The 13,350-nt window shown below is 36.9% G+C and overlaps 1 protein-coding gene across 1 annotated transcript in view; it reads left to right on the top strand.

Moving 5' to 3' along the window:
- Positions 1–13,350, top strand: part of KCNT2 (potassium sodium-activated channel subfamily T member 2) — a 128,389-nt gene that overhangs the window by 27,867 nt on the left and 87,172 nt on the right. Inside the window, exons 2-3 of the mRNA XM_026043863.1 lie at positions 3,344–3,423; positions 9,724–9,823. Coding sequence (XP_025899648.1) covers positions 3,344–3,423; positions 9,724–9,823 — 180 coding nt within the window. The remainder of the gene's footprint in view (positions 1–3,343; positions 3,424–9,723; positions 9,824–13,350) is intronic.

Below are 13,350 nucleotides of genomic sequence, written 5' to 3'. Positions count from 1 at the left end.
AAATAGCTTATTCAGTTACTCTTTTGAAATATCTTACTAAGTCATGCTTAATGAGTGTGTTAATATCTGCCACACCATTAGACAGCATAAGCTAAAATGCCCTAAATGTTACTCGGTGAACCATCATAAGCAGCCACAGTATTTATAGTCCTGCCAACTTATGGTTACGGCCATAAAACATCTATCCAAAACAACTTCAACGCAGTATATATTTGAACAGAAGATTTCTAGGGAGTAACAAGAAAGACGAAATTGTTAGTGATTCAGCAGATTCTTCCTTTTGAGACTATGCTGGGGGCAAGGGGAGAAAATAAAATACCCTCCAGTGCAGGACGACATGGGTTACAGGGCTTTCTGACATGTTGGGCCTAAAGTAACATCTGTCTTGCAGACAGTATTCACTGTACTATCAGCTATGCTAGTTACAGACAAGAGATACAAGGAAGGCAAGAGAAAAATCCAAGAAAGTCAAGGTGTCCTGGGGTGTGCACATGCAGAAGGGGCTCTCACAATATTTTAACATTGAGAATGACAGGCACAATTTACTCRGGCTCTTTTCCCAAAACACTTATTTTCTAGGCTATACTTTAAATAGGAAGAGAGATAGAAGAACAAGTACTTAGGGCAAAATTGTAATCTTCAAAAATCACAAATGTTTGAGCAGGGTGAGCATTCTCCCTAGAATAAATAATAATAATGATAATAATAATAAAAAAATCTTCCACAGTGCTGAGAAAGAAACTGTATCCAGAGGTCTCTGTCCTGACCGTCACCAGTGGTTTTTTTTTTTTTTTTTTTCTTTTTTTTTCCCCTCAAGTGAATATTCACCTCCTATTTCACCTAGTTAGTTGGCAGCCAGCAAGACACTCTGTCTGGTAGGCAGACATTTCTAGTATTTATTATCTGTATTGATTGTATGTGCACAATCATTCACTTTCTGCAAGTGCAGAAGGCCAATATGGGCTTTCCTTAAGTTTTTTAACAAGTCGGGGCAGGAGCAGGCGGAGCTGAGCACAGGAGCGGCGTTAGCCGCATTCATAATCCGCTTTGCCATGGAAACTGCCGCACTGTGGAGTCCCAGCCTGCTCGGAGCACCCGTTGCTAAGGGAAGGCAAGCACAAGGAGACAGCTGCTAGAAGGCTATCAGAGCAATTCGGAATGGTGCTGATAGGAGGGTGATTAGCTCCCACATCCTCTTCCCTCATTACCATTAAATCATGGCTTACTGTTAACATGTTGTTCTTGCCTGGTAAGTGACTACTGTAATTTTCTTACCTAAAAATCTGAGATGCTAGTTTAAAAGGCATAAAAATAGTAAAAGCCACAGATTCTGTGCTTAAATAACATTCCTCACTTCAATAGCTTGTGCCACTTTGTTTACCTACCAAAATATGTCCTTGAAGAATAAGTATATACACTTAGCATGCGACAGCTGCCAAGTCAGGGGAAGTGTTTCCCACTAGAACTGTCATGGAGTTAACAACACTAAATACCTTGGGAAATGTGCAGCAAAGAACAAAGCATAACTTGGACTACCACATCCCAAGACTTCACACCTGATAATTAGCTCCTGGACAGCCTTCCTTTACTTGCCTACGTTCCCAGCTATGCAGAACTGTACTGTTAGAGCCGTGAGCAGCTCCTGCAGTCCTGAGCAGCACTACATTCTGTTTGAGCTTGATAAGGGCCCAGAGACAGGCTCTTCTCCCTCTAATGGCCTTTTCTTCCAGATTGTTGGGAGCTTCTGTGACATTCCTATGGATCAATTTCCTCAGCCTCTTTTAATTTAAAAAGAAGAAAGCAGATAGGTAAGACCCTTAAGTGGCTGCAACTAGGAAAGAGGTGAAACCTAAGATGATGTAGAACTTTTGAGGGGAGGCAGGTTTCAAGCTGGTTCCCAGTAAGGTTCACTCTTTTTTTGCTGAGCACACACCATTGCATGATAATATATTCAAGTTTCTGGAGGTTACTCAACTTGACTGTAATGTATATAAATGCTTAAAAATAGGCTCCTYTGGTTAGGAAGCAATGCAATTCTTGTTCTACAGGAAACACCACAAACCACATCAAAACCAAGTGGCTAACTAAAATTAACTGATCCTGGTAAGTGGGTCATAGAGGGTCTTTTATGAACTTCTGACTTCAGTGTGGTAATATGTAAACTTAAGGTAATAAGCAAGCATTAAAAAAGTTTTATTTTCTAGGTTGTTGTTCTTGACCTCAGATTGTAACTATCATTCACTTACACAGAGTTAGAAAAATACACATTATTAGACAACTACTTAGGGTAAGGCAATAGAAGTAATACTAAATTATATGAGTTATTTCAGCAATGACTTTACATATAAGAAGTAAATAACTAAAGTCCGGAAAAAATATACAACAATATATCTAACAACAAATAAGAATGAAAGATTACTGACAAGAAATTCTTAAAAGGTCAAATGCATATGTATTTCTGTCCTTAAGGGCAATTTTGCAACACTTACACTTTGCACAGAGAAAGTGAGAGCTGAGGAAGGAATTCAGTTTTACTGTGCTGCCAGTCTGTTCTTTAGCAAAGTATGGCAGTTCTGAAGCTGAGAACTGAAGCTCAGATACAGAAAATGTGCTGGAATGAAGTGAAAGGTGCTGCATTGCTGGCCAGGCAGATACAGCCATTCGGAGGCGGCAAGGAGTTCAGAGAAAGCAGAGCTCATGTTGCACTCAGACTGCAAGTGCAGCCTCACACCTCTGGAATGAGCCAAGTGTATTCTGCATAACTAACACCCCCACCCAGTCGCTGCACTAGTTTGAAAACCTGCTGAGGAGAACAGACATGAACTGTATCCTGGCATGTGGTGGGGAAAAGGGTGGTGGTGGCAGTGGGGGTCATTACTGTTGCTTTAGAAAGAAGGTTGTGCAGATCAGGGAGATCAGTGTATGCACATCATAAACAAGGTAAGAAGAAGAATCATTAAAATGGCATTTTAACAGGAGCAGAGCTAAAATAAGAAAAGTTAACCTAAACATCAGGGAAATATTGACAGAGATATCCATGCTAGAATAACCTCCCCCCACAAAAACCAACCAAGAAAACCAAGCACAGATGCTTTTGACTTCAGGATGCAGAGTGCAAGTATTATGAAGAGGATTCTACATTGAAAGGGGATGAACTAGATGAAATAAGCCAAAAAAAAAAAAAATCTATCATTACTCATTCCCATCTCGGTGATCTCTTGGCTAGACACTCTGTGGATCCAATTGTATGGGAAGAAGGGGGAAGGTTACTGGGAAAAGTCATTTTGAAATGTTATCATTTATTCTTTCATGCTCAATTCTAATATTTCCTTTTATATTTCAGGGTGCAAGTTGAATTCTATATGAATGAAAATACATTTAAAGAGAGACTGAAGCTCTTCTTCATCAAAAACCAAAGATCAAGTAAGCAGTTTATTATGCATGATTTTAATCCTTTGGGTAAAATCCAATTCTATTGAAGACAATTGCAAAGTTCTCACTAATTTTCTGCAGAACTAGAGTTTTGCCCAGTAGGAATCAGTTTTACTATTATGGGGAGGAAAAAAAAGAGAAATCTACAGACATATCTAGTTAAAAGTGCTTAGTCTTACTATTAGTTATATTTCAAATCTTTATCTGTACAGCAAAATGAAACTTTGAAGAGAAAACTAATGGGGAAGATGCACCTACTCAGTCTTCTGCAATGCATTCTCAGTTAAAAATGAATTCCATGCTTTTAGCCCAACTTAAGGCAGCTACGTGTAGGTCTGTGCTTGAATTCATAGGCTATCATAAAAGAGAACATGGAAGAACTAAAACATGGCTATATCTACAAAAATACGATGAAAACAAGTGGTGTAGACACTGATTAGTTATCTRTTTGTTACAGAATTCTCATCAGGATTAAGAAAACCAAACAAACTGAACAACCACCACCCCAAACCCCTTTCTCAGTATACAATGTGAACATAAGTCACAGTCCACAAAATATGAAGAGTAGATCAAGTTATTAAAAATAAGACCAACCACAGTATGTTCCATCCTAAAAAAACAAAAACAAAAAAAACCACACACAAAACCAGAAATACTGGTTTTACATCACTTGACAAGATCTTTTTATTAGTTGAGCTTTCCAATTATGATAGAAACAAGAAAGTTTAGCTGGGTTTACATTTAAGGTGTCACTGTTAATGTAATAAAACTCCTCAAACAGTTTTGCTTCCCCTGTACTTTTCTCCTTAGAACACTGTGCTTCTAAGTATTTTGTACCTTTATAATCTTCAGCCTCTAATGTTGTTCATATATCATATAATAGATTACTACTAAATATATGGATATATAATAAAAATACTAATAAAAAATACTATTCTTAACTGGAATCTTAGGATTCCAGCTTAATCTTAGCTGGAATCTTAGGCAGTCTTCAAAGTTGTAAACTAGTGAATAGCCTTCCTTCTATTTGTTCCTGCACTGTTGCACAAGACAGCAGATTGATGAGTGCTTTTTTACTTTAAAAAACAGCACTCTGACCTGACTCATTTTAAATCTCTTTTCATATATAGGAAAGATTCTTAATAGTACTTAATTATTTGAAGTAACTAAAGATGAGAAATAAGTTCTTGCATTTAACGTGCAAGTGTGTATGTGTGTGGAGGAGGCGCGTAGTATACAATTATATACAATATATAATCTTTGGTGGCAGAACTGACGAGTTTGTACACAGAATCATAGAATCCTTAAGGTTAGAAGGGACCATTACAGATCATGTAGTCCAAATCTAAGAGGCCAAATTTCTAGCATAAAAAATATAAGCATAAGCTAGTTAATTAGCATGAATTCACAGCTATTTTGGTGAAAGATGCTTACCCTTCTGGCCAAGCACATTAAGAGACTCGTAAGTTACTGAATCATAGCCCAACAGAGATATCCCAGTACTGGGAATATGATGCATTGGTCCAAGGGACAGAAATTATTTGCAAGATTATTTGACAGAGGTAAGAGTGGGAATGCAGCTGTTAATTCATCCTACTGGGGACAAGTTAACACTATAAATAAGAAAAACCAAGAGATTTCCTGCTCAGTGTGCTTGATGATTGCTTAAGAAATCCAGATTCAGATTATTTCTCCTATGTAGTATATTCCTCCTATACCATCTATAGGTGTGGTAAGTTTCATAGAAGAATGAGGATCTCACAGGCTAGTTTGSCTTACAGAGCTTAACTAAATTCTGCTCTACTGTATGAAAGTGATTAAAGAGAATCACACACCACACAATAATCAGAATTAGAAATTTTAGTCAAACCCTCACTTACTCAAGTGTTCAAAACAAGAATGCCTCCCAAATACCCTTTATCTCCAAGAACTGCATGTAGAAGAGTACCTACCACTCATTCCAGTTTATATTGAAATTGTAAGATTTTGCCACACAACAAGACAATAAGTTAAGACATGGCCATTCAAATCTTGGTTGGTCTCTAGCGAGATGGACTTACCAAACATCCTTCACGTATTATACTTTCCCCTGCTACCTCCTATCATTGCTGATGATAGTCTTATTTTCCTCATTTTTCCCCAGACAGTACATTATATCAAACCATTTGTGTTTGACAATTAAGCCAACTTTTAAGACTTTACAAATGAGTTTAAGTAATCTGAGAGTTAGAAACAATACTATGTATTCTTCCCAATCTGAACAGCCAATTCCAACATTTAGAGATTCTCTACAGAATATTATTCTAGTCTAAATTGCACGTGGATTTGCAGCATGAAATAGCAGCATTTCAGTCATTATGGTTTTTCAGCAGTTCTTTAAAATGAGAAAAAATAAGCCTTGCTCTAAGTCCAGTGTCAACCTAGCTTCCAATCAGTCTTTTGCAAAGCAAATGCATATTCAAGACCGTTTACAACGCATCAAAAAACATTTTATAACAGTATCGGCCAGCTACAGAGAAGCGATGACATATTAGTATGACTTGCTTGTACTTGCCAAGCTGACACACTGTATTATCACAGCTTCAAATATGTCTCAAATGGAAAAATAAGTGAAGTTCCAATTCAGTAGAGAAGGAATAAATGAAATAGCCATCTCCAGGATATGAATTATTAACCATATGTTTTCATCCAACTTCTAAAGCCAGCTGCTACCGAGATGAATTTGCTAAAAGACAAAACATGTTAAAGACTTACTGGAAACTTTATCAGGTCTCTTGAACTATCATAGTTACCCGATTTAGAGTTGAAAGGGAAGAAGACAGAAAACAGATGATAGAGATACAGCTGAAAGGTATAAGAAAAGGCAGCAGTAAAGTTTTCATCTGCCATCTTTGTCACTCTCACTTTGAATGAGATCGCCTCTCTAAAATGAAGGATTATTCTCCAAAATGCTTGTAAAAGCAGCAGTAGGAACTTGTATTATATGTGAAGGTCACAAGCCAGGCTGATAAGGTTTGATGCATCACTTTATGTATCAAATTGCATTAAAATAGGAGGTTCTTGTTCAAACCTGATAAGGCAACTATATCAAATGTTAATGTTGCATTTCATGAAACAAACAAGTTCTGAACCATTTATAGCAATGTCTTATTTTAAAAAAAGACAAAAGATATAATACCATGGTTACAGGGGTACAGTGAAATTATAATCTTATTAAACAGTCTATAACTCGATTAACAGCAAATAACTGATATGAATAGACATTTCAGGCACCAAGGTCAAAATATAGATAGAGACATTCTGTGCAAATGCCCATGCTACTTGAACAGTCTGCCTATGCATGGGGGGAAAAAAAGGAATTAAGTCAAGCAGACCATACTGATACACTGACAGCATGCAAAATAGAGGACAAAAATAGTCAACTAGCAAACAAACATGGACGGCTTGGTTTGTAACAAAAAAAAAAAGCCACTTATTTTTAATTCCATCATTTTGTGTCTACATTTTAGACTTCCTCAGTTGAAATCCTACCACTCCATAATGGCAAAAGAAATGCAGTTCTTCCAACTCACAGATAACAGCTCTAACTATCAGGTGACAGCATATTTTGATCAGGGAGAACACTGGCTTAGTGGCCCTGGGTAACTATTCCAACCTTGCAAGGGTGACCAAATAAACTCCCTGTTGCTGCACATGCTATTTCTAATGCCCAAGACTCATCCAAGTAGGAGACATTACATTCTGAAGCACGAGAAGCTTCTCTTCTCCCACATGAGTGTTCTGACTGACACAATTACACATTACAAAAGGCTCATCTTTTTACTGTTAAGCATATATATATGTAAAAGATATATATATAGAGAGAGATGGGCTATAGAAAGCCCATCCACAGTATAGAGCTGCCCATTAAGTATGACATAACATCTCTGATGACATAACATCTCTGTGAAAAGCCTACTTAGACTTGTGTGGTACATAGCTATTCCTGCTCAGATATTCAGGTCCTGGAGCACTTTGGGGCATATCAGAAATAGATTTGGGGAACTTATTTAAATGCTCTGTTTTTTCAGGGAGGAGACTTCAGAATTAAGAGCCTAACACAAGAATCCAGAACATGGCTTCCCTATATTGATTTAGCTTTATCATAAAGGCGCCATTTCCTACTGGCATTTAACCAACATAAGATTTCAAAAAATAATGAGAAGCTGGCCTAACATAAAAATGTTTCAGATTGAGATTGACATTTACAGAGATAAAACCTGGAGAAATTGCAGATGATGGACTTGCATACTCGCTCAACAGTTAGACAAGATGATACRGGTGGGGAAAAGAAGCAAGTCCTGCTCCCTCCTGCCCCATCATCTGTTCCTCTCATCGTGATAGCTTAGTTGGTATAGCAACCATTCATAGTGCAGGAGGCTTCCACAGAAGGATTAACACAGCCAGACAATTCATATCTTTTCAACAACAGTTCAAAAAACAAACCAACCAAAAACAAGGATTATAGCAGAATCTAAGAAAAGTAGCAAGGCTCTGCCCAGTGAAATAACAGCATTACAGCACATTTACTCACCTACCTTCCAAAGCCTCTAGATGCACTTACTAGCACAATCTCACCATTCTTCCCTGGGCAATAAATAGTCTGTGGCTAATTAGGCTTGATAAGGCAAGGGGAATCTCTAGGGTAATGGTCACAAATCTAATTGCCACTAACAGCTGTGGGGTTTCTCCTAGTTTGAACCTCAGCACAGGATTTAACCCCTAGTTTACAGGTGGCAAGATGCTATAAAGTTGCTTCCAGTTCTCATAAAAGTGAAACTTCATAGTAATTAATATTACATAATATTTTTTGTTCATTGTCTGCATTTTAAAATATTGAAGATTCTGTGTTTTATATTTTTCTGTATTTTCTATGTTTTTCTATAAATGCTCTAAGTTGCATTTTAATGGGCTGGGTGATGCAGAGGGYCATTTTTTCAGCTTTGTCTGTGTTGTATTATTTTAAGTTTAAGGCTGAATAAGGTGAAGTATGTAACATCTTAAGACATTCCTTAAAAGTGAATGTATTCACAGCGGTTTGGGTAAGCATAATGGGACTTTAATTCCTCAAACCATTGAACTAATTATATTGAATTCAGTGGGCCTACTAATACACTTGTGACATGTAAGAGATATCTACCTATGGCTGGTGCAAATTAAAACATATCTGTGTGAGGCTCGGTCACTGGTATTCTGCTTTGGTTACAAGGGTTCAGTTGCACAAAACTGGATTCTCAGCTCAAAAGTCTGAAGAATAATAATGCTTGAAAATAAAGTTGCCTTTTACCATCTAATCAACAGTCTGACCTTAAACCCGGAGTGAAAGCCTTTAAAGCCTAGAGTTAGACAAAGGTATTTTCAGGGCCGAAACTTTAAGACTACTGTATGCCATAACAAGACTGAGGATTTGAACTAATCCTGTAATGACTACAAAACCTGATTAAAGTACAGTTAAGTTGCACTGCGGTAAACAATGGCTCTATTAACTCCAATTAACATTGAATTAAATTGCCTTTTTTAGAACCAAGTGTCCATGTGGATCTATTTGAAAGAATCCTGTCTTTGTGCAGACTTCTAGGATTTAGGTGTACATTTTTAGGAAGTACTCTAATGTGGGAGAGTATTTGGGGGCTGTCACCTAGAATACTTCCATGTGCCCAGAGTCCCTAGAACAATTATTCAATCATTCAGTGTTCAAGGAGTATATTTGACATGATTTTCAGATGTCAGTTTAATATATATTTACAGTTTAGTATTTTATATTAAATTATTAATATATTCCATATGAAAAGCTGCATAAAGACTTCCAAATACTGATACTTGACTACTTGCCATTGTTTATTCTCTGCTTCTGACTGAAAGTATGTCGTCATGACATTATATTTTGCATTTCAAATAACTATATGTATTTTTTGTTCTCCTTTCTAAAAAAGAACTTAGAAAACTAAAAAAGGTCCAAATAATGACTTCAGCAAATATGAATGGCATAAAATGGCCTTTGAGGGAATGAGTAGATCTGCATATTAAAACACAAAGTCTTAATCCAGAGATTTATATGTCTAGTTGAGAGGCTTTTCTTGTGTTCTATCCTGTGACACAGACTAGCCGATATCAGAGACAAGTTAATAGGCTAGACGGATTTTTGGTACRATGCAGCATGGCTGGGCTGTCCTAGTTCCTTTTAAATAATTTTACTTTAAAAATGAGTTAAACTATAAAGAACTTGAATTTCTTGTTTTCTTTTAAAAATAGGTCTAAGAATACGGTTATTCAATTTTTCTCTCAAGCTACTAAGCTGTTTCTTATACATAATTCGTGTGCTCCTAGATGATCCTACGCAAGGACAAGCATGGTAATGTTTTATTTGTTATCTGTTCTCTGAAAACATTGTTTAACTTGAACTACATGAACTGCATAAATAAATGTTCGGTATTCTACCACAGGGATTTAGTTTTATGTCTTACAGATATTCTGAATGAATTAGAAAGCTAGTCTTGTATTTTGAATGGGAATCATAAAGTTGTGCAGTAAAAAAGTAACAGTTTCTTTTTACTTCAGTATTAAAATCATGTTGGCTATTTGTTCAGATACTGTGCATTTCATATAGTTGTGCAAAAGCACATGTATCTTTGGTTGTATTGCATAGAGCATTTGTGTCATATTTATGTTTATATTTGCAAAAATAAAATTCTAAACATCACGCCAGTTTCTGCAGCACTGATTTTAAATGCTGATAAGAACAGTGACTGGTATGTGCAAAGCAGGGAGACTTGAGCCGTGGAAAAATGGATGGTTAAGCTGTGTTTTGAAAGTAATAATGAACAGTCTATCAGATAATATATCTACCATACTTGTAGTCATAAGCAGACCAACAGGTATGCACAGGTAGTGTCCACACCAGCTGTAAGCCTCTGCTACTTCGGAGCATTAATCTTCTTATTTGGCGTGAAATAGTCCTAGATGACAATATCCTTCTGCTGCCTCTTAAGTGTGTTGTGTTCTGAGCCTTCCACTGAAAGGCAGTTTCCCAGGCTTCCTGCTAAAGATCCTGTATGCTCCTTGGCAGCTTTGTTGTTTTTTTTTTCCAGCTGCCTAAATACCTAGACCTTGCAATGTCATTTGGAAGTGCATTTAGTATATACTTTGGTTCTTAATTATCCGTGCCATAAATATGAGAATTTTTGCAGTTTTACATAAAACCCCGGATCCATGGGACAAGCTGATGAATACATGAAACTGAGCATTCAAGTAGAGGACAGGGATGATAATTTTCTAGCCATCCTGCTTTCCCTAAACAAATAAGAAAGGGAAACCAAAATTACATTCTGTAACAATGATTTTCCATGGTCCTAATGCACGATTGTTGCATACTCACAACTGGCATTAAAGGTATTCTGTGTGGATACTCGGATGTTTTCTCGTGCATTTTACAACCAACCACATAAAACTACAAAATAAACAATTATAATCTAATAATTCTATATAAAATGATAATAATTCATTCAATGTTGTACTTTGATTTTATTTTCTAATTTGAAGTTTAAACTAGATTAATTATACAGAATTGTAAATTGATTTCCTCCTTAGCCTAAAATGTCCGATGTTAAATCTTCTCTATTATTCTGCACGTTAACAAGCACCATTTTTTATTAACTGCAGTTTGTATCTAAAATGGTGTTATCTAACAGGATGAATTTGCTGTAATAACAATGGTTGCTGTGTCAGGTCAAGACAATATTGGCAGAAAGGCCAAGCAAGCTCCTGCTTGCTTGTTTCTCTGGCCTCCCCAAGAGCTCTTGCTTACCTGTATCTTCCATTAGAGTTCAGATCAAGTTGTGCAAATTTGCCAAAACCTAGTTTTAATATGTTTTAAATAGAATGCAACAACTGAACGGAACAATAACTTTCTTTGTTAGTGAAAAAACGGCAAAGGTCACAATGGCATCCAGGGACGTGGATACAGAGTCTCAACAGTTCCGTGCACCGTTATTCACTCCCGCTGTCCTTGCCACTAGTATGTCCAGTCAGCATCCTCCCTTTGTCTTATTTCAGAATACGTTCTGCCAATGGGATGTTGTGCAGAGATTGTAGTGACTGATGTAAGTTGATGTTGACCTTCAGGAACATTCCTACAAGATTCTTCAAGCTGCTACTTTTAATGCTTTAACTGGGGGAAAAAAAAGACGACAAGATTTCATAAAATAAAATTACAATGCAGGGCTTTAAACCGACATTATTTGCTATTCCTCAGTGAGAAGCATACAAATTCAGGATTGGAAAAGATGTGTAATGTGAAACCAGGGAGATATTTAAGTATTAAGATATTGAGAAGTATGCATAGGGAGCAATACTTTGTAATATAATGCAAGAGTACAAAACAGCTGTATTAATTCACATACAGTTTATAGCAAATAGAGCTGTTTTAAAAACAAAAAAGAACCCCCAAATCCCAAACCTGAAAAGGATATATATATATAAAAAAATGCCTAATATAATATCACCAAGGGATTTTATAAAAAGAATAAAACAATGATCTTGCTATACTCTTTTCGAATAAATTATCCATTTGGTATCAAAGCTTCCAGCACAATTGCATGGCAGAAAGTAAAATTGGACTTCATGGATCTAATTTAAAGTAATGTAATTTTCTAGTGGAAAAGAAATATAAAGTTCAGATGATGACTTCTTGCATGGAGAAGCTGCTGGTATTGTTTTGTTATGAGAACTCTTAATACAAAAGTTAGCTTAAATGAGAATCTTATAAGGCAAACATGTCTGGACAGGTAGGGCATATTAAAAAGTCAGAAAGATAAAAATATGTCAGTACTTCTATTGCTAGCAGATGTAGTTTCATACTTTTATATTCACACATAAAGATTTTTCTGCATCTTGCAGACTGCTTAATTCTCCAGGCCTTTCCTGGAAACAAAATTTTTAATAATTAACTAACGACAGTGTGTAGTCATCTTTTCTACATGTTTTAGTATAGTTTAGCAAAGAAGTTCCTTTGTTCCATCTCTGTATAGTATTTGACTGCCTTAGAAATATCTGATAAGTCATGTCTGCATGCTGCCAAAGCCTGCAATTTTACCAGCTGTGCCTCAAGTCCAGTTCCGTGCCCGAAGGGTATCCCATTAATGTCAATGGCTTTGTCCATCCTGACCCTGAGGGCTTGAGAACTCAGGCACTTACATAAGGCATCCCTCCTAAGCTGCCTTGCTCAGAGATCTCCCCCGAGGCGCTCTGTCACAGCCTAATAAAAGAAATTACTTGATTGCTGATAAGAGTAGCCACAGTTGTCTCCTAGTTGTTCCTGAAGTGACAGTTCTGGGAGGAGATTTATTGCCCGTCTTCCAGAAATGCTATGCAAGTTGGTATCTATCACTCACTCCTTCAGGGCCAGCAGCAGGAGTGAGAGTTTAAGATGCAAAGCAGCCTTACTAAGGGATACTATTTAGGCCTGTCCCACCCTTGTAGTTGGTAAAAATACAGCTATTAGTGGGCCAGAGCTCCCTTTCTCCTGATCTTGTTTGCCAGGGACAATGTTATTTGTTATCATTTACACAAAGATATTCCCACCTCCTTACATGACCATTTAAAGGGAAGATTTGTACCAGCCATTCAAGGCAAGATCAGACTATATGTACACAGCAGCTTTTATTTTTGTTCTTTTTGCATAGATGCCAACGGTTTCCCACTTGAATTACCAAGGCTGCCTGAAACCCAGGCCACCTCACAGGTGGATATGAACTATAGTTTGATGCAGGCTTTCCTGTTGAGAGAATAGCAATTACAGATACACATACGCTTTGTGTCCCAACCTGTCTTTGTAATGGGATTTCTAGTATCTCTGCATCTCCTTTATTGTATACTTGGTTC

This window comes from Nothoprocta perdicaria, unplaced genomic scaffold, assembly GCF_003342845.1.
Source record: "Nothoprocta perdicaria isolate Ctin4 unplaced genomic scaffold, notPer1 scaffold_34, whole genome shotgun sequence".
NCBI classification, from domain to species: domain Eukaryota; kingdom Metazoa; phylum Chordata; class Aves; order Tinamiformes; family Tinamidae; genus Nothoprocta; species Nothoprocta perdicaria.
Note: the sequence above shows the minus strand (reverse complement) of the source record. Positions and strands in the feature narration are given on the sequence as shown.